This window comes from Sminthopsis crassicaudata, chromosome 1, assembly GCF_048593235.1.
Source record: "Sminthopsis crassicaudata isolate SCR6 chromosome 1, ASM4859323v1, whole genome shotgun sequence".
Lineage (NCBI taxonomy): Eukaryota > Metazoa > Chordata > Mammalia > Dasyuromorphia > Dasyuridae > Sminthopsis > Sminthopsis crassicaudata.
This window is the reverse complement of record NC_133617.1, coordinates 633,452,607-633,474,139: the sequence shown is the minus strand read 5'-3', so window position 1 is coordinate 633,474,139 and position 21,533 is coordinate 633,452,607. Positions and strand designations below refer to the sequence as shown.

The following is a 21,533-nucleotide window of genomic DNA, read 5'->3' as shown; positions in this document are numbered from 1 at the left end:
GGACTTTAATGGCCCTTTCCATCTGGGAGTATACCAGCTAAGTGCCCCAGTTGGAAGGGGCAAACCCCAAGGCCTTGGTGCAAACCTATGTGCTCTGAGCATGCACACCCTGAAGGAGAAGACATAATTAGGATCTCCCAGGAGTGATCCTAAACTGTGCCACTTCCCCACAGCCCCCCAATCTGGAATTGCTAACCACAGCATAGCAGGCAGATATGATGTCCTTTCTCTATCTGTGGCCTGGCTTATGGAGATAGCCTGACCTGAAGCAACTGGAAGAAAAGGCAAAAAGACCTCTTTGTATAAAGAGGCAGGCCATGAACATTCTAATATGCTCTAATGAAGTTCTCTTGTTTTGGATTATGGTGAAAGAAGGTTCAGTTAATCTGCCCAGGGACATTTAAGAAAACAAAATAAACCATTAGCTCAGTTTTAGAAGAATTCTTTGAAAATGTTTATTTTCTGGATGTAAAGAAGTCACATGCTTTTTTAGTCTCAAGGTATTACTAGTAAAAATATTCACCATAAAAATAAGTTCTATTTTTTTTTAGTTCAACTTAGGAAAGGATATGATAGGGAAATGGTTCATTCAATCCATCAGTATTTCTACAAATTTCTCAGAACATCAATGAAAATGTTAATACATTACATCAACAAAAAATATAACCATATGTTGCTATTAGTATTGTTTTCCCACATGGGTAACTACTAAAATAGTTAAATATATAACATACACTAATTTTACAACACACAAATCTAGCATTTAAAGCTCATAAATGCAATTTTTATATCTTTTGTATTGATGATCATTAGAGGTCGTCTTGAGGGATAGCTGGCTCTGTCTCATTAGGAAATATTAGAGGATAGGGAACCTCTGAAATAAAATAAAAAGTTTAGGCAAGCATCTTTCCCTTTTAACCTATTTCTGTTTTTTTCTTCTTTTTCTCTCAACTTTTCTACCACTTAGCTGACCATGCAAGTTTTTGTGAGAAAAGTCTTAACAGATATAACATATTAGATAGACAATATGAAAGGATAATGAAGTAGAGCCAAAATTGAATTTGCCCTCGGAAATCTATATTTGTGTTTTTACAAAAAGAAAAAAAAGGACCTCTCCAAAACAGAAGCAATCTAGAAGAAAGCCTTTGGAACAATGGATGGGTTGCTTGTGAAGATTTAGGGAAGACATTGGACATATCATGCAGAATGGATGGTGTGTGATCTGCTGTCTTGTAGAAGACATTAATATTAGTACAGAGCCATTGAAGTATTGACTCCAAAAATTCTCTTTTGTAGATTCCTCCCTCCCTTCTCCTCTCCTTGAATTACCCTCTCTTTAGAATCCTGTTGTTTCTCTATTATGTTGAAAGAGCCAGAGTGTAGGTAAAGAGACAAGTAAATGTTATTTTCTATATCAATTGACTATGGAAGGCAACGATAACATCAGACATCTCTAAACTGGTCATGCATACATTTTTTTAACAGTTGTGAATAGGTGATCCTTTGGTAGTATTTAATTTTCTCACAGTTCCCTCATTCATCCCAACCAAAATGCAGCTTCTCCAGAATATTTTTTCTTATTTGAACATTTTGGTCATAAAATCAGGCTAGAATATAACTAAAAATTACCTGATCCAATATCATTTTGCCAAGGAGAAAACTAAGACCTATAGTTTATGTGACTTAGATCAGGTTACACAAAGAAAAAGAAACAGCTTTAGGATTTGAACCCACATTAAAAAATTCAATAGTATTTTATTTTTCTAAATACATGCAAAGATGATTTTCAACATTGGATTTTGTATTCCAGTTTTTTCTTCCTCCTTCTCTTAGATCCACCCTTTCCAAGAGAGCAAGCAATTTGATATTGGTTATATGTAATATTTCCATATTTGTCATGTTGTACAAGAAAAATCAGACCAAAGGGAAGAAAAAAAACATGAGAAAGAAGAAAAATAAATCAAAATAAAATAGTCTCCATATTTCTCTGAATGGGGATGGCATTTTCTATTCTAAGTCTATTGGAATTGCTTTGAATCACCACATTTTTGAGAAGAGCCAAATCCATAACAATTGATCATCATGTAATCTTGTTGTAAAATGTTCTCTTGGTTCTTCTTGCTTCACTTAACATCAGTTCATGTAAATCCAGGCTTTTCTAAAATCAACCTACTCATAATTTTTGTATTCACCATTTTGTATTCAAATGGAATCACAAAGAGTTGGACATGACTGAAATAACTAAACAACAATAAACTAAAATGAAATTTTATCAATTTGGTAGGGATTCAAGTTTTCTTGCTTTTATTTTGATTTTCTGAAGCAGTTTAATTTGCCTGTGTGGTCTTCTTATCGAACGGGCATGATCAGACTGCCATAAATCTAAGTCACATACAACAGCTGGGAGACAGCCATATCCTCAGAAACTACTATATCTTTTCAAGGCCCTCTGAGTTTCACCTACAGAATCCATGCATAACCTTTATCTGCTGATGAAACCACCTTCCATAAGCCACTCATATCACCCCATGAAAAAATAAAAAACATATACCCACACAATAATGAAGCTATATCAGGATATCAATATACTGCAAAAATATATCTCTTGTGTGTTGCTATTATAGATTTTTTTCAAATATCAGATGGCGTTCTTTAAAAATGCTGAAGATACATTAATTTTGCTGCATCTGTTTTAAATCCATCAATAGAACCCCTTAACAAACTGCTCTAGCATTACAGAATACAGCAAATGCTTAGTTAGGTAATCTTTGTATTATACAGAATTCTTAATCAAAATCAAGGAGCACAATGAGCCAGGAAATTGTATTTATGAGTTAGTTAATGACTTTAATTTGCACACCATCATAAAAGAAAAACACGGAAACTATGATTCCTTTATTACAATTTAGGAAAACATTACAGAGGGGGTTTTATATTAATCCACAAAACTTTAATACTTCCAGAAAATTAAAATGAATCAAGATTCTTTGCCACTTTGGAATGCCAAATTCATGGAATGAACTAAAGTGGCTGACTAATTGAGCTCAAGGTGTTATATCCTCTTCCTCTCTTCTGCTGCCACTAGCACGAAGAATATCTTGGAAACAGAAAGGTGCTTTTGAAAGGGCAAAATGCAATTTTGCTTAGATTCTTGACTACCTTGATTAATCACAACTTTGGTGTATTGACTTCTTAGAAAGGAATGATTATAATACATTATACAGTAAAATCAGAGGATCTCCTTTCAAATCCTTACTTTTATGTCTACTACCAGGATGACCTTAGGCAAGTGATTTAACATTTTGGGTTTTTGGTTTCCTCACTGGTAAAATGAGAGAGTTGGACCAAAAGGCCTTTGAAATTCCTTCTGATTCTAGATCTCTAGCCAAGTTTCTCATGTCAAAACTTTTACTATTTTTTATTTTTTCAAAAATTCATTTTTAAAGTGTGGGGTACCAAATTATTTCTCTCCCCACACATCCTCTCCCTTATCCCATTAGGAAGACATTATATGGTGCCTATTATAAATAAATAAATATATATATATATATATATATGTATATATATATATATATATATATATATATATGCAAAATATATTTCCATATTAGCCATTTGTGTGTGGGGAGAGCAAGAAAAATAAAATGAAAAAATATACTTCAATATGCATTCAGAGATCATCAGTTTTTCTCTGGAGGTGGGTAGCATTCTTCATTATGAGTCTTTTGATATTGTCATCTATTATTATATTTATCAGAGTAAGTCTTTCACAACTGATTATCAAAACAGTACTGTTGTTTCTATGGATAATGGGTCTCATGGTTCTATTCACTTTGTTTTGCATCAGTTCATAGAAGTCTTTCCTGGTTTTTCTGAAAGCATCCTGTTTGTTATCATTTCTTATATTACAATAGTATTCCATCACAATCTTATACCACAACGTGTTTAGACATTCCACAATTGATAAGCATACCCTCAATTTCACATTTTTGGCCATAAAAAGAGTTGCTATAAATATTTGTGTCTGAATGGGTCCTTTTTCTTTTCTTTGATCTCTTTGGGGTACAGACCTAGCAGTAATATTCATGGGTAAAAGGATATACTCTTTTTATAAAATTTGAGGTATAGTTCCAAGATGTTACTAGAATCCCTTTCTATTTTTTTTTAAATGAGATGGTTTTCTTTCACCTTCATTACTCAAGGGAGGACTTAGGAAATTAACCTTAGGTTAACTAACTTGATGTCTCTGGTTTTTATTCCCTATGTCTGAAAAATGGTATTGTTAGAAAAGATAAACTCCAAAGGCCCTTTTCACTCTAAATTTGTTATCTTATGATTAGAGCTAAAGGGATGAGAAAAAAGAAACTCATGGGACCTTAGTCAAACCCTGATAGATATAACATTGGATCATATTGATGAAGGGGTGAGTGAAATCTTGGAGCTGATACAAAACAAGAGTGTGTAGACAACACACTTCATCTGCCCCCATTCTCACTGTAGAATTCACACTTGGGAAGAAAACATGAAGTGGAACTCTATTTGCTGTAATAAATATACAAATTAAGATGTTCTTAAAAGCCTAGAAGTATTTGCATGGTTTTCTTTTTTTTTTCATTCCTCATGTAGCACTTTTTACAAATTAATGTGGTATAATATTAAGATTTATTCAAGAGACTAAAAGATTTGAATGCATTAGGAACAGAAACGACTAAGTAGAAACCAGCTACACCATATGTCATGAAGCAAAGAATACTGATTAAGAAACAAAAGCAAACAACTGAAATGCTCTTTTACAATCTTCCTTTTTGACTTTATGTCTTTTTCTTCGTCATATTTATGTAGGACTTTTCAAAGAGCTTGAAATAATTTTTTAAAAAATAAGACTTTCTAGAAATCTGTTAATAAATGTGGTATCTTTTTTTTTTGTTTTATTGTCTTATTCTGTTATTCATACTTCAAGTTAAATTTTAGCTATAGACATAATCTCATATGCACAACAGGTCATTCTCTGTCAATATCACACATAAGTGATACTGTGGAGAACAAATTAGGAAAGGGCTGCTATAATTAATACTTGGAATAAACTTTTATGCTTTTTAGCAGATCAGATCAATCTCTACTAAAAGAAACAACTGTGGGATACATTAAAATGTAGGCTAAAGCATCTGTTCTCACTTTCTACCAATCCCCTTGATTAGTTTAACTTTTAGCTGGCATCATAGTCAATCAACAATTCAATAAAATTGAATAATGGCTTTAATTGGTTGATATCAAAATCTAACTGGCTTGATGTTGATTGACAGCCTATCCTGGAAATTAAATGGAGTTATAGGACCTTTTTCTATGTGCTTTTATTCCATCTTCTCAATAAGAAAAACAAAGTATTAAATTATTCATTTAATAAATAACTTATTAACACATAACTATGTACTAATTACTCTGCTAATCTGTAGCAATGCAAATTCTTAATAGTTCAGTATTTACTTTCAAGAACTCCCATTCTAATTGTGGGAGAAAACACAGTAGAACTTCAGGAGTTCTTAGGATGTCTTAACAGGTCAAATGAAAATGTTTGAGTTGTCTGGAGGGCATATTAGCAAGGTCTATCGTGAGGACAAATGGTTGTTCATATCTAGAAGATTTACCTAGCCCTGAGAATTTGCCAAATATATGTTGTAGTTGAAGAAACATTAGGAAAGCAGTAGCACCTTGGAATCATGATTCAATCACTTGATTTTTGCAAACTGCACTAAGGATGGGAACTTTCTCAGTTTTGGTACCTGAGGCAACCTCTATCCAGGGCAGTCAGCCAGGGGGTAAGTCAGTCTTAGTGTAAGAAGCCCTAAATACACCATTGAGCCAACTTTGTAATGAAAAATTAATATTAAAAAGTAATTAAGACAAAATCAGTTGCACAGGAATGAAGTTTAGTTACTACAGTAAACTAGGGACTTCCTTCCACTGAATTAGAAAGAATTCATATGCCCTCTAAATTTCCCATTCTTGGCTAAAAACCTAGTGTTCCCAAAGTAGTCATGGTTCTATACCACGGCAGCTTACTTTATAATGCTGTTCACTAAATTAATCAACAATAAATTCATGTATTAAAACTTTTTTTATTTTAATCTATAAGCATTTTCTTTCAAATATTATCTCTAGTGTTTTATCTATTTGTCTCCCTCTTTCTTTATATCTTCATGAGAATTAGAAGTGTTATCGTTTCAGTTCCATCCTTAGAGTTTATTAAGTGGCAGAATTATTCTCCCTTGTAATCTTAGTAGAACAGAATTCTTGAATTTACTATGATTATGTCCATATCATTAAAAATGTTTGCTGACCTTTACACTAATGTCTTTCAGTCCTCTCATTTCAATGGCCATACATGAGATGTAAGTGAACACATAATTCATCAGCCAAATCCTGGAGCCACACAACATATCATGGCACCATCTAGCACTAATGGGATTAATTGAACTTGACTGATGAAATTGTAAAAGCTCAGACTGCTAAGGGTCATAAACATTGATGCTTTAATTGAATTCAAATGTATATTAAAAGTGCCCAATATCATAGAATCCCCTCTGCCTTTGGTCTGTTGACATTAGAGATGCTATGGAAACCTGATCAGGAAACAATTTCTTTTATTAGTACTTGGGGTATGCACTTATGCTTCTCAGTAGACTAAGTAGCTGATTAGGGGAGGGAATAATATTCCCCTTGATTATTGGTTACACATATGGAATAAATCCTATTTTAATGGTGTCTAATGAGCCTTTCATTTTCAGTACTTTACACAAAAGCCTCTAATAGAAAGGGAAAGTAATATTTCAAAGGTCATCTTAATGCCACTTAATGTCAATGATCTGTAATCAAGCCTATATGTGTGTATATGTATATACACTCTCTCTCTCTCTCTCTCTCTCTCTCTCTCTCTCTCTCTCTCTCTCTCTCTCTCTCTCTCTCTCTCTCTCTCTCTCTCTTCTCTCTCTCTCTCTCTCTCTCTCTCTCTCTCTCCCTCTCTCTCTCTCTTTCTCTCTCTCTCTCTCTCTCTCTCTTTCTCTCTCTCACACACACACACACACACACAGAGATGATGATTATACTCCAGTTTTTGATTCTTTAAACAAGAAATAGTCCAAAAATTAGTAGAGCAATATAAGCTAGAGGATTTCTGGAGCTGAGGAAGTTGTACTTTTAATCAAATCTTATGATTTGGAAACAGTCTCATAGAATTACTGTGAAGGAGGTTCCTTGTTGTTTGTGTATGTGTACGTGTGTTTGTTTTGTCTTTTTATTGTATCTTCCTCAAAATGAAGATTCATTTAATATTACAAAACTAAGGGAATTTTAAGTTCCCTTATTTTCTAAAACATTAATCATTGATCTTAGTGGTGTGAAGACTCAATTTAACCATTTACATTGCTACCTTTTCAATCATTTTTTTTGTTTCCTATGCCATTCTTTTCTGTTTTTTAAAACCTTTTTTAAATATTCCATCCAAGATTTATGACTCATTTAGTTCTTTTGCTCATTTGAGGGTACAATATAGGGTATCAGCTATTGTCTCTCATTTTTTCTACATGGCTAAACTATTCCTTTTGTCAATCCAAAGATTCTTTTTTTTTTTTTAATCTTCCTCTTTGGACACAAATCATCTGAATTGTTTACTTTTATCCATGCTATATTGTTCTATTATAGTTATAATCCACCTACAAAACCAGAGAAAGCTACAGATTGAAAAGTATAACTCACCTTTCTTATATTATAATAAGATATATAATAAGCAAAGTACAATATCTCTTTATGTCTCACTACAATTTAGAATATTTCTATGGAAATAGGAGAAGTACTAAGGAAAGGGAAAAAGAACAGAAGCATGCTTTATACGAAATTAAAATGAAGCTCTAGAAAGATACCTATAGAGCATAATTGGACTACCTGAGAGAGTAGTCCAATGCCCAGTGACTTATATATGGACTGCATAAGAATTTGCATTTTTAGAGTGGATCAATTTGAGCATCAATAGCAATATATATTGTCTAGAACAGTCTATAATGGAATCTTGGGGAATTATCTGATCTACTTAGATGAATAAAATTGTCTCACTGTGCCCCAAAATTTTATCATAAATTCTACTAGATACTTCTGAGAATATGGAGGGGGGGAAATATAGTACAGTGCAAGGAAACATTGACTTATGGAATCAGAGACTTGTGTTATAGTTCTGCTTCTCAGCTTGCTACATGACTGTGGACAAGACATTTGACATGTCTGGATCTCAGATTCCTTGCCTATAAAAGAGAAGGGGATGATCTAGATCATCTCTAATGTTCCTTATAGGTTGAATATTTTATATTTTATGCTTCCTTATATCCACTTATATTCCACTATTATGCCTTATAAACAGAGCAGAGTTCAAACAACCAATCAATTAACAAATATTTATTAAACACCTACTATGTTCCAGGCTTTGTGCTAGATACTGGGGGATACCAAAACAAACAAAAAAATCTGGCCTTCAAAGAACTTGCATTTTTTAAAGGAGATACAGATATTTAGATAAGGACATACAATTATGTAAATATAAGTACAAGTTAATTAAATTAATTTGGATAGAGAAGTATTAACAACTATAGGAATCAGAAATTTGTTTACTTCCACTGATTTTGATTAGAAGGATTAGAAAGCTGCCTGTTTCCTACAGTTCACTGTCATTTGTTTCTGTCTCATTTCATTTGCATCTATACTATAGTTTCACTGAGAGTAAAATAATGGGAAAGAAAATATCTCAGGAACTGAACTCCTTAGGTAGCTCATGAACATTTGAGAGTTTTTTTTTTAGAATATTCTAGCAATTTGACTCTGGATAAATCATTTAACTTCATTAAAATGAATTCTTTGGTTATTAACTGAGCAAAATAATCTTTAGACTACCTCTCTGGACAGATTTAGGGAAAGTGCTTTGTGTAGACTATTAAATGCTATGTAATTGTGAGCTATTGTTATGAATTTTGAATTTTTCATCAAAATCAAAAATTCATTAATATGTAGAATTATGTAAATGTACTGGAAAGAACTGCAGTTAAATAATGCTAGGAAGTAATTCTTTATATACTTTATAGGAATTGAATTGAAGTTTAGAGGGGTCATAGAAGCATCAGCCCATCCATCAATTATTACCAGTTAGTGGATTTCTAGGAGATCACATAGACTCCAAATCTTGAATGGAAATTTAGAATCATTACAGCATCTCCAAAGGACCTCAATTATCCCAGGACATGGAGAGATACTGACTAAGGTTCTTTAACAATCCAACAATCTCTTTGTCTTAAGAGTTTGGAAATATGTGGAATAGAGAAGGTATTAGAGCCTGCCCTGTTCACCCCTCAGGTGGGCCCCATAATTGAACCAAAGCCAAGAAGAAGCCATGCTCAGAACCAGACTACAAGTTTGGAATGCCCCAAAACCACAGGCTTAGTACAAGCCTAAGTGTGGTTCATTAGCTGATTCCAAGTTAAATAAGCCAGCTCCAGGAGTTTGCTCTGAGTTGTCATTCAGTGAGAACCTTATAAATAGAGGCTCTTACCTAATGATTAGGGAATCACTTTATCTTCACTCCCCAAAACCTGAGGGAATACTCCCTTTTACTTTTCTTCCCTTAGATCCTACTGCCAAAAAGCCACATAGCCTTGTATTTCTCTCACTGTGTTGTAAAAGTCCCTTGGTTTCATCAGCAATCATTTTCTGTTCAGGCTAAATTTGTTTTTTCTTATGGGAAGTAGAAATCAGGAAAACACCAAAATTATTTTAAGCAAAATATCAAAATTGAAATAAACCAACATATGTCTATGAAACAAGTATAACTACCAATCAAAAATAAATACAACTTTCATAAATTCCTTTAAATATTTTAGCATGTGGAATCCAGGCATTTAAATAGATCTTACAATGGCTTATTGGATCTCCGTGCCTAAATAGGCTGCCTTTTCTTTAGAGACTAAAGTCCTTTAAGAAGGCTTGATCATTGAAAATAATCTCATTTCTAAATGAATTCTCTATAAGCTAAGGCAATAAGGGTAGAAAAGCCATAAATGACATTGTGCTCTGCAATATATAGTACACCTGCTAACCTTGAATGGGAATCATTTTGGATCTGAAGACTTGAATCTTCTCCATGGCTTTGAATCTTAAATTTCAAGAGCTATATCAATTTGATAGGTCACTTTATATTTGTGTACAGTCCTTGAAGTGAAAACTATATACTCAAATTTGCTTTAAATGTTTAAGACCTGACTGCAGCCATTCTATCTCTTTTCTAATCCATTTTTTCATACTATTTACCAAGTAATTCCCCCAGTGCACCAATAAGGTTGTTTACAAAACTGCAATAGTTCCCTCATTTCACTATAATTAAATTTAAACTTGTCCTAAATTTAAGGTGCTTCAGAATCTGCCTTTTGTTTGCTTTTTCATGCATATTTGCCTTTTTATATCTCCTTAATATACTTCCTATATTCTTTTGCCCCTCATTTCCTCAGAACTTCTCTGATTATTGTGGTTTTGTCTATGCTGTTTCCCATCCCCATAATAAATCAAACTTTTCCTAATCTAATCCCCCCTTCTTAAAGCCCCTCACTTCTTTCAGAAACTTCTTTTATAAAGTGTTCCTTTTTTACAAAATGACTTCTCCCTCAAATTGCTTAAGATACTTTATATTTATCCTACTTTCTTGTGTAGCATAGTTACTTATGTGCTTATCATTCCTCCCTTTAGATGGGGGAAGGAGGGTTAAGGTAGGAGGGCTGTAAGCATTTGTATATTGCCTACTCTCTGCTAGGCACTATATTGAATGCTTTAAAATATTATCTCATTTGATCATTATAACATTTCTATGTTATTATCCTCATTTTACAGTTGAGGAAACTGAGACAAAGATTAAGAAATTTGACCAATCACATATCTATTAAGTATCTGAGGCCAGAATTAAACTTAGGTCTTTGTTACTCAAGGCCAAGCGCAGTATTTAATCTGCCACCTTGAAAACAGTTTACATTGTATTTGTCTTCTGCTTTATAGATAACATAATAAATGTTAGGCTGAATTGTATGATATAGTAGATAGAATGTATATTAAAGGTCCTTAGTAATCCAAATTTATCACACATGTAACCTCAGTTAAGTGACTCCATCACCATCTGCCTCTGTCTCTTCATCCATTAAATAAGGGAATAATAATAAATAATTTCTAAAAACCCTTTTAGTTCCAAATTTTATGATTTGATGAATTAAATTTGCTAGAATAGCTTGATTTTTAGAGAAATTAAAAGTAGTAAATATTTTTGTTGCTCTGCTATTGATACACTGAGGAAGGTTTTTTTTTAATCTTTCAAGTTTTTATTTTTATCCCTGCTCTTCTGTAATATTGTTTTATCAGTTTGACAGAAGAGCTTCTAAATGAATGGATTTCCCATTTTGAAAATGCTTTATCCAAAAAGTAATTTTCTTTTGTCCAGGTCATCTTATTAGATCTTCTTCATTCTCATGTGCCTTTTTTCAATTTATTTTGACATAGTCAGATTATCACTTACAAATAAAAGATATTTTCAAAGACACAGAGAAATGATATCATTGTGAAACATCCGTAGGTCTATACACTGCCTTTCATGATGGCTCCTCAGGCTTCTGCAATCTGCATTATGTTAATTTGTTACTATGACGTTTGTTAGTTTACCAGTTACCAGAAAGTTTCTTCCCTCCTGGTTCTTCTAATTTAAACTAATTTGGGAACAGAAAAGTGTGTTAATTTTTCAATAAATCTTTAAGACACGCATCACTATATTTTTACAAACTTGTCCAGATGGCTCACAGCTAATTTTCTCTGACATAAGTAATCACAAAAATCTAACCCAAATCTGGTACATAAAGTGACATGTATAGTTTGTGAAGAAATGCAGTTCCTATAACATCTGAATGTTTTCAAAACTAATGCTTTTTCACTGGTTGATTTTTTTTAAGTTGCCATTCCCTAGGCCACTTTCCTTTCTTCTTCAATGTATTTAGTTATGTATCATAGACATCTTCTGTACCCCAAATCCTATTCCTGTTCTCACAGAGTCATCCTCGATTCTTCACTCTCATTCACCCTAACTACTCACCCAGACATTTCCTATAATTTATATCTTCATAACATCAGTCAAATATATTCCCTTAACTCCATTCACAGTTATCCCTCTAGTTTAGTCAGCACTTATTTAAAGCATTCAATATAGTCACATGACTTTTGTAAAGGTTTCCTAACTAGTGTCCCATTCTTAAACCTTTTTCCACTCCAGGATGTTCTCCTATTGAAATGATTTTTCTTAAAGTTCGTTTGACTATATTACTTATTTTTCCTATCCTACTCTATAAGATCCAGGAACTCCTCATTTCCCTCCATAATTAAAAGGTTACAGTCTTTGGAATTCAGAGCTCTTCATAATATGACTTTCTTCTGATCTTTCAGTTTCATGTTTTACCCTTCTTTATATACTCTATGATCCAGCCATATGGGTTAGGTGCTTTTTCTTAGGTAGGAAACTATCTCCTCTCTCTTTGTCTTTGCAGTGGCTATGCCTAAAATGTTTTCCTTCCTCATCCTGACCTCAGAATCTACGGCTTCCTTCAAGACCACTCAAACATCATCTTTAAAGGAAAATCTTTCCAAGCACGCCCCCTATCCTTGCACTTCACTCACTGTTCTAGTTCACCTTTCCTCCTAAGTCTTCAGTCTATCTACTCAGTATATATCTTGTATCTCTTTACTTGCATGTGTGTTATCTACTTATTTACATATGTGTTTTTCCCCTTTTAGGATAAAAGCTCTTTGAGGTCAGGAAGTACTTTTGTTTTTCTTTGCATCTTGAAAACTTAAGATAATACCTGTCATATAGTAAGTGCTTAGTAAAAATATGTTGGTTGATTGATCAATTTAAAAAATAAACATTTTCCCAACATGATTCAAAAATGCAAGGCATTCTCAACAATTAAAAACCAAATGTTTTCTTTTTTACAGTTTGAGGGTTGCAAAAAGGCCTTTTCAAGACTAGAAAATTTGAAAATTCACCTGAGAAGCCACACAGGAGAGAAACCATATCTGTGCCAGCATCCAGGATGTCAGAAAGCCTTCAGTAACTCCAGTGATCGAGCCAAGCACCAGAGGACCCATCTGGATACTGTAAGAACAAACAGTTTTTTCAATTTAAGATTTAAGTCCTGTGTTAAAAAATCTTAACATGGCAGTAGAAAGAAGGGGTTAGAAGGAGGCAAATTCACTTTGTGGTCTGCATATTGATTTCCTAAGAGATTGCTTGAGGCACTGGTAACCAATAGAAAAGTGACTAGACAATGTCATGATCACACATACAGATTCAAATAAAACCTTAAAACTAATTGGCAGGAAAGTCTATTGAATCAGTTCTCTAGAAATAGAAAGGGAATTTGCATAGGTATCACACAATAATTTAAATGTACAAACCAGCTGGTAGAAATTGCCATTATCATCTATACACAAAGATGATATACACACATATGTATCATTATATGCATTAAAAGTGATAATTATAGTAATGTTCAGTCATTTTTCAATCATGTATGATTCTCAATGACCCTATTTGGGGTTTCCTTGGCAAAGATAATGAAGTGGTTTGAATTTTCCTTCTGCAGCTCACTTTACAGATGAGGAAACTGAGGCAAACAAGGGTTAAGTGACTAGTAAGTGCTTGAGACCAGATTTGAACTTAGGATGATGAGCCTTCCTGACTCCATACTGGGCATTTTATCCATTGCTCCAACCAGCTGTTCTAATTATAGAAATATAATAATATAAATATTATCTCTAAAATATTCTAATTGTGTGACCCTGTTCAATGTCACTCAATAAGAATTGTGGACAACTCTCTAATACTCTAGGTAGCAGGGAAGATACTAACAGGCATTGTAGAAGGAAATTCTTTACCTGGAACTCCCTGACTGCACATTTTTACTGGCTATTCCCCATACCGGGAATTTTGTTTTTCCTTGTCTTGATCTCCTAGTTTTCTTTGAGCCTCAGTTAAAATCCCACCTTCTTCAAGAATCCTTTTTTGGTCCCCTTTAAAGCCAGCAACTTTTCTCCAATTATTCAATGTATCTTGAATATATTTTGTTTGTACATAACTATTTGCACATTTGTCTCCCTTATTAGACTGTGAGGTCATCAAAAGCAAGAACTGTTTTTGCCTTTCTTTGTATCCTTGGTGCTTAGCATACTTACTAGAATAGTGTAAGTTAATAATTAATAAATGCCTATTGACTTCACTTGAGTTGGGAATTCCCCACAAATGAAATCACAGGTCATGGCCCTGTCCTTATTCCTCAGCTTTTAGGTTTTTAGTATATTTTATTTTTCTGAATTAAGAATCAGGTAAAGGCTCCCTGAAGTCTTTGTCATTGTTCCCAAGTATGAATTGAGTTGTATGAGTGACTTTTTGAGAATCTCTATCTATTGATTTTATTTTTAAAATTAATTTTATAATTATAATTTTTTTGACAGTACATAATCATGGGTAATTTTTTTTTGCAACATTATCCCTTGTATTCACTTTTCCAAATTTTCCCCTCCCTCCCTCTACTCCCTCCCCTAGATGACAGGCAATCCCATACATGTTAAATGTGTTACAGTATATCCTAGATACAATATATGTGCATAAAACCAAATTTCTTGTTGCACAGTAAGAATTGGATTCCGAAGGGATAAGTAACCTGGGTAGAAAGACAATAGTGCAAACAATTTACACTCAATTCCCAGTGTTCCTTCTCTGGGTATAACTGTTTCTGTCCATCATTGATCAACTGGAAGTGAGTTGGATCTTCTTTATGTTGAAGATATCCACTTCAATCAGAAAATATTTTCACACAGTACTGTTGTTGAAGTGTATAGTGATCTCCTGGTTCTGCACATTTCACTCAGCATCATTTCATGTAAGTCTCCCCAAGCCTTTCTGTATTCATCCGGCTGGTCATTTCTTACAGAACAATAATATTCCATAACATTCATATACCATAATTTACCCAACCATTCTCCAATTGATGGGTATCCATTCATTTTCCAGTCTCTAGCCACTACAAAAAGAGATGCCACAAATATTTTGGCACATACAGGTCCCTTTCCCTTCTTTGGTATTTCTTTGGGATATAAGCCCAGTAGTAGTACTGCTGGATCAAAGGGTATGCACAGTTTGATAACTTTTGAGTCATAATTCCAAATTGCTCTCCAGAATGGCTGGATTCTTTCACAACTCCACCAACAATGTATTAGTGTCCCAGTTTTCCCCACATCTCCTCCAACATTCATCATCATTTGTTCCTGTCATCTTAGCTAATCTGACAGGTGTGTAGTGGTATCTCCGAGTTGTCTTAATTTGCATTTCTCTGATCAGTAGTGTTCCAAATCACTCTTTCATATGAATGGAAATAGTTTCAATTTCACCATCTGAAAATTGTCTGTTCATATCCTTTGACCATTTATCAATTGGAGAATTATCCATTGATTTTAGATATTATCATTGTTTCTATGTTTGCAAAGCTCTTTACAAATATTTAATCTTAAAAACAAGCCTGTTGTGATATAATAGAAGCTCTTATTATCCTCATTTTTACAAATGAGGCAGAGCTTAAGTGCCTCAGACATAATAAGAGTTTATATAACATTTTAAGATTTGCATATTATCTCATTTGATCATCAACATTTCTATGAAGCATACGCTATTTTTATAACCATTTTTCAGATTAGGAAACTGGAGTAATCAGAGATTAAATGACTTTCCCAGGGCTACACAGCTAAGTAAGTGGCTGAGTCTTCCTGTCCCCAGTCTTCATGCTTATGTCACCTGGCTGCATCAGTATTTCAAATATTCATGATTTTATCAATGTGGGTGATGTACATAGAAACCTCTATCAGCCTTCACAAATTGTTTCTGTGAGTTGTTATAATTAAAAAGTTTAACCTTCTCATCACTTGGGGATGAGCAAATCTAAATTTGACCAAGGCAGTACTCATAGAAAAGTACTTAATGGACAAATGTTAGCTCAGTAACTAGAACTTTCCAGCTTAGTTAGCCCTTTTCCTTTGCTTTTCACCTGCACTGCCATTTAGAACCCAAGGGTTCCCCCTCTGAAGCAGTATACTGGCTGTAGAAGGAGAATAATATGTTAATAGTACAGAGAGGGAACATCTAGGTGATGCAATGAATAGATAGAATGCTAGACCTAGAGTTAAGAAGACTCATCTTTCTGAGTTCAAGTCTATCTTCAGATACTTATTTGTTGTATGACTCTGGGCACCTGTATGCCTCAGTTTCCTTCTCTGTAAAATGAACTGGAGAAGGAAGCAGTAAACTATTCCATTATCCAACCAGAAAACCTCAAACGAAGAACTATCAGACATGATTAAAATGACTGAAATATATATATATATTAACAGAGAAGTGTCATGTAATGGTTTAGAAAGCTGGCCTCAAATCTGAAAGACCTATGTTGAAATCTAAACTTTGACCCTCTACTTAGTATAACACTAGGAAAATCACTTAATCTCTCAGAGATCTGGGTACCATACAAAGAGTTGGAGAGAAAGTATTGACTTGCATTGCTATAGGGAGTCTCCTACAGCAGCAAAATCAGGGGTCCATCAGTAAGGCCCAATTCTACAGCTTCTATTTGTATAACATTTTAAAGTTCATGAAATGCTGTACATATAACAGCTCATCTGATCTTTACAATAACCCTAAGAGGTAGACAGCCTGAGTATTACTATGCTCATTTTGTAGGAATAGTATTCAGCTAATTAATCCTAAGGGTATGATTTAATTGTGCATACCATATCTCTTCAGCCACTTGAACTTTGAAATAAATCCTGCAAAAACAATTGCTCTTCACTATTAAGCCTTTAAATCTCTTAATGCTCTGAATCTTCTTTATCTCTTGTCTTCATATACCTTTCAGATATCTCTGCTTGTTTTAAGTTGCATTGATATGCCTTTATTTGCTTTTCTAATATGTATGATATTCTACTCATATGTGGCCAGTTATGATGATAAGTAATTCCACTTAACAAAAGCATCAGGATAAATATATTATACATATTGGGTATCTCTTATCCCACATTCTTGGCAAATAATGTATTCATGACAGTACTTTTTCAGTGTTAATATTCTAGTGTCTATTATTAAACTATAGCAAGCTTGAGTTTTAAAAAGATACTGTTATTTCTACACACCTTCTCATACATATTTAAAATTATTCTGATATCATTGTTGACATATTTATTACATTTTTGTCAGTTTCTATTTGTCACTAGTGATTTCAAAAATATTCTAATATATAAATATTATGTGCCTTTGAGGGGGGGTATTTTTCCATTTAGAAAGATTTTAGATACGGTAAGGTGGAGTAATTGATAGAGCTCTAGACCTAGAGTCAAGACGTTTTGAGTTCAAATTTGAGCCCAGACACATAATAGCAAGTCAGTTAACATGTCTGCCCCAGGTATCTTTATTTGTAAGATGAAGATAGTAACGGCACCTACTTATAAGGATATTGGGAGGTTAAAATGAGATATTATGTATAAAGTCCTTTCTAAGAGCTTTTTTACCAAAACTTCAAGTGCCATACAAATATGTTATTGTTATTAGTTATTCAACATGTTGCTAAAATACTCACATGCACAGATATGAACACACACATATAAAAACTTATACATGTATAAATCAAACAAATTTATTAAGGATATACTGTGTTCAAAGAATTGTGCTGGGTGCTAGAAAGAAATACAAAAATCAAATAAAATATGTTCCCTGTTCTCATGTAACTTATAGAAGGAGGACATAACTTGCAATAAAGCTATTATTCACAAGTTTTATACAACTGCAGAATAAAGATCCAAATCATGTATTCTTTGAAATATGGAGAAGACAGAATCATTGTTATATGGGAGAAATGACTTTTGTGCTTGTAAAGATTTCAATAGAATTGATGGTAGATTGTTCCCTGCCTAAGAAGCAGTATGACATCAAGCACAGGAATAGGGCTAAAGAATCACATGTAGTGAGTGAGTTGAATGTTGTGTGATATCATGCCAGGTTAGGAAGATTATAGAATTCCAGACTAAAAAAGATTGATCCTTATTTAGCAGTTTTCAAAAAGTTTTGATTAGAAAAAAATTGATTTGGTAAGATTTTTGCATAGGAAAGTTTGCTTTGACAACAATATGAAGAATTCATAAGCAAAGCCAGTTTGAGAGTGGCTGGGCTAAAAACTTCCTCTGCTTGTTTATTGTGCTATGAAAAGGATCCTGACCCCTCCAAAGGTGCACCAGGTGAGCACAAGTGATAATAAGTGCTGGTCAGTTAGAAAACATTGATTTATGGGACTAGTGATGAACTGTATGTTATTTGATCAAGTCCAAGCTTCGCTAAAGTTGAAAAAAAATCTCACCATCAAGTTGACCATAGGTTAATGAATTTTTCTACAACCACAGCCTATATAAAACCATCTCTTTAGGAATCAAGGAATTGTCTGTGTTCAAAAAAGAGCCAGCATCCCTACTAGTGAAATTACATATCTTTGAAATATAGAAGGAAACATTATCCATGCTATTAGGTGTCTAACAAAATATTAGTTGTATAAATTTTATACTGCAAAACCTTTTATCAGTCCATCCACAAGCTCATCATTCATGAGACCGGTTTTGTTTGTTTAAGTCATTTAATTGTTATTTCTAATTCTGAGAACATTTGTTTTGTGTTTATTGATGCCTTCATATCCATTTGAGGAAAATATTTTCACAGTTTAAAAACACTTTCTTAAAAAGTAGATTTTTAATCATTAAATACAAGTTAAAATCTGAATGTAAAGGACAGATATTCAGGTTGAATCCAGAAGAGAGTCATAGATATCATATAGATTGAAAGATAATATCATTGTTTTTGTCTAAAAAAGATTAACCACTTTCAGAATTAGAAAAACAGTTTAGGGCTTTCTATACTTTGGTTCCAAGTTACAGATTTTAGGGATAGGCAAAGAGGAGATAAGCATATGAAATTCCTTATATTGTATATATCTAGATCCAAGTGCTTATTTGACAAAACTTCAAAAATAAATGTAAATGATATGTAGATTATTCATTTCTCTGCATTGTGTAAATCTTTTATCCTCACTATCAGCATAGGTAGTAAAAAGATGATTGTACAAATATTAGAAGTCATCTTCAAGGTCAGCATGATTGCCAAATGGAATAGAAACAATAGGCATATTCTTCTAAAATATCAATTGGAATTCCTTCCATTCTGACTTCCAAAAATTAGAATTCTAGAATTTTAGAGTTGGAATGAAAGTTGGAGATCAACTAGTCCAATTCCTTCATTTCACAGATAAGGAAACCAATGTCCAAAGAATTTAAGTGAATTGTTGTAAAGTACTATGTTAAATTAACTTAACTCTATTAATCAGGATAAACAATGATTTGGCTCTAAGTGAAATGTAATCCATTAAACAGGAAGAAAATCATGTATAAGCTTTCACAGTAAGGTAATGTTATTCCCAGGTAGTTTTGCCTATATAATTTCAAACATACAGACTAAAAAATGGAAAAACCCAGTAAAATAAAGTGCAATTGTTGTTTTTATACAACAGGGAGTCTAGATATTTGAAACGAAGAGGATTTTTTTACTTGTTTTAAATTTGTATTTATATACTTCTTGTTGACAATAACAATGGATCATCTATCAGTTCTATCATCTATTTAGTTATTGACTCTTTTGATGAAGTGTAAATACATTTATTTTTAAATTTATAGCACTGAGAATTAGAAAGAGATTTTGACTAGTAAAGGCCCATTATTTCAAACATTTACTATAATCTTTCAATATAGTTAATATAGTTATTGAGAGGGGTGCATTTTGCATTAAATTTGTAATACATTTCAGAGGTCATATCCCAGAAAATCTAAAAACTTATACTTTATCAAAATTCAAATCTATGTAAACATAATTAAATGGGAAAATGGGACATAAGTAAAAGAGCTGAAATTAATTGTCCCTAAGGTCGTTTCTAGTTTCATATTTCTTAGTAATCACAACTTGTTAAAATGACCCTACAAACAAGACCAGTTTTTCTGACTCCCTGCAACTCACACAATTGTGTAGGTGGCCTGTGGTGAATAGAAATCATCAGAACTTTGGGTCACATCTGAGTCAAGCAAATGCATCTAAATATTACCTTTTTAAAAAAGTAAAATTCTTTTGGTAAAATTAATCATCTTTTCAGATGATTTTCATCTTTTTCAGCATGTAAAACAGCTTGCTTGATTAGGTTCTATTTCTTTCTCTGAACCCTTTGATGCCTGGGTTTTACTTGTTTGTTTACAATATACATTTTTTTTCTACTCATACCACACTAACTTTTCTCTTTCGATTCTTTCTCTCTCTGAATCAGGTCTCTTCTATAATACTTTCCAGTCTTTTCTGGACTATACTACAACTTCTTTACCTGAATCACTTAAGAATGTATGTTTGCTAGTTTGTGACTATGCCAAAGATTATTCTCAGGGCAGCACAATTGTAAGTACAACTTGCCACACTCCCTAATAATTCCAGTGGGTTTTTTTTTTTGTTTGTTTGTTTGTTTGCTTGTTTGCTTGGTTTTTTTTTTTTAATGTCACAAGGTTGGTGAATTGTAAAGTAGATTCTTAACAGTGATCAAAGATTCTCCATCTCTTTGTTTGGGGTTTTGTTTTTCCCCCACAAAGCCTGCTTTCCTTTTTAGCCCTGATAGAAAATTACCAGGTTTTTTCTATATGAATTTTGTGTTTATTATCCAGTATTTGAGATCAGAGTCAGTGACAATGCATGTTTTGGAAATCAAGAGGCTTAGCATGGATTTTTCCTTCATTTGTCTCATGACTTAACCACAGCTGTTTCTTTGTTTCTTTTTTATTTAGAAACCTTATGCATGTCAAATTCCAGGATGTACCAAACGCTACACAGATCCAAGTTCCCTAAGAAAGCACGTCAAGGCACATTCTTCCAAAGACCAACAGGCAAGAAAAAAGGTAATTTTTCAAAGTGCTGCCTAGTCAGGAAAATACATTCTCAGGTACCATGATAGCATAAGGGCTTTTACACAAGGCTGACACTAGGCATACTTAGATTTCTCAAAGTATAATATATTTTAGATTGTTTAATGAAGGAAGTCTTCCATGAAGAAATACTAAGCCTAGTATTTGTGTAGCTAATACATACAGATATGAAACTGTGGGATTGATTCATTTGTAATGAAAATCAGAGAAAATAATGGTAGAGAAGTCACCTGAGTTGAAAAGTCACCCTGTGCCAAAAAAAGACTTGAACACTTAGTAAAAGATATAAAGTAGGAGAGAGAAATCCCTGTTAGACATGTTCTCATAAAATATTAGTTAAAACTGTTCCATTCCTAATAATATAGAAAGCAAAAGGCTTGAAAGCA

The 21,533-nt window shown here is 33.2% G+C and overlaps 1 protein-coding gene across 2 annotated transcripts in view; it reads left to right on the top strand.

Annotated features, from left to right (window-relative positions):
• Nucleotides 1–21,533, top strand: part of GLIS3 (GLIS family zinc finger 3) — a 658,251-nt gene that overhangs the window by 467,591 nt on the left and 169,127 nt on the right. For both annotated transcript variants that reach the window (XM_074282835.1, XM_074282836.1), the window contains 2 exons: nt 13,051–13,212; nt 21,010–21,120. In XM_074282835.1, the coding sequence (XP_074138936.1) occupies nt 13,051–13,212; nt 21,010–21,120 (273 nt within the window). The remainder of the gene's footprint in view (nt 1–13,050; nt 13,213–21,009; nt 21,121–21,533) is intronic.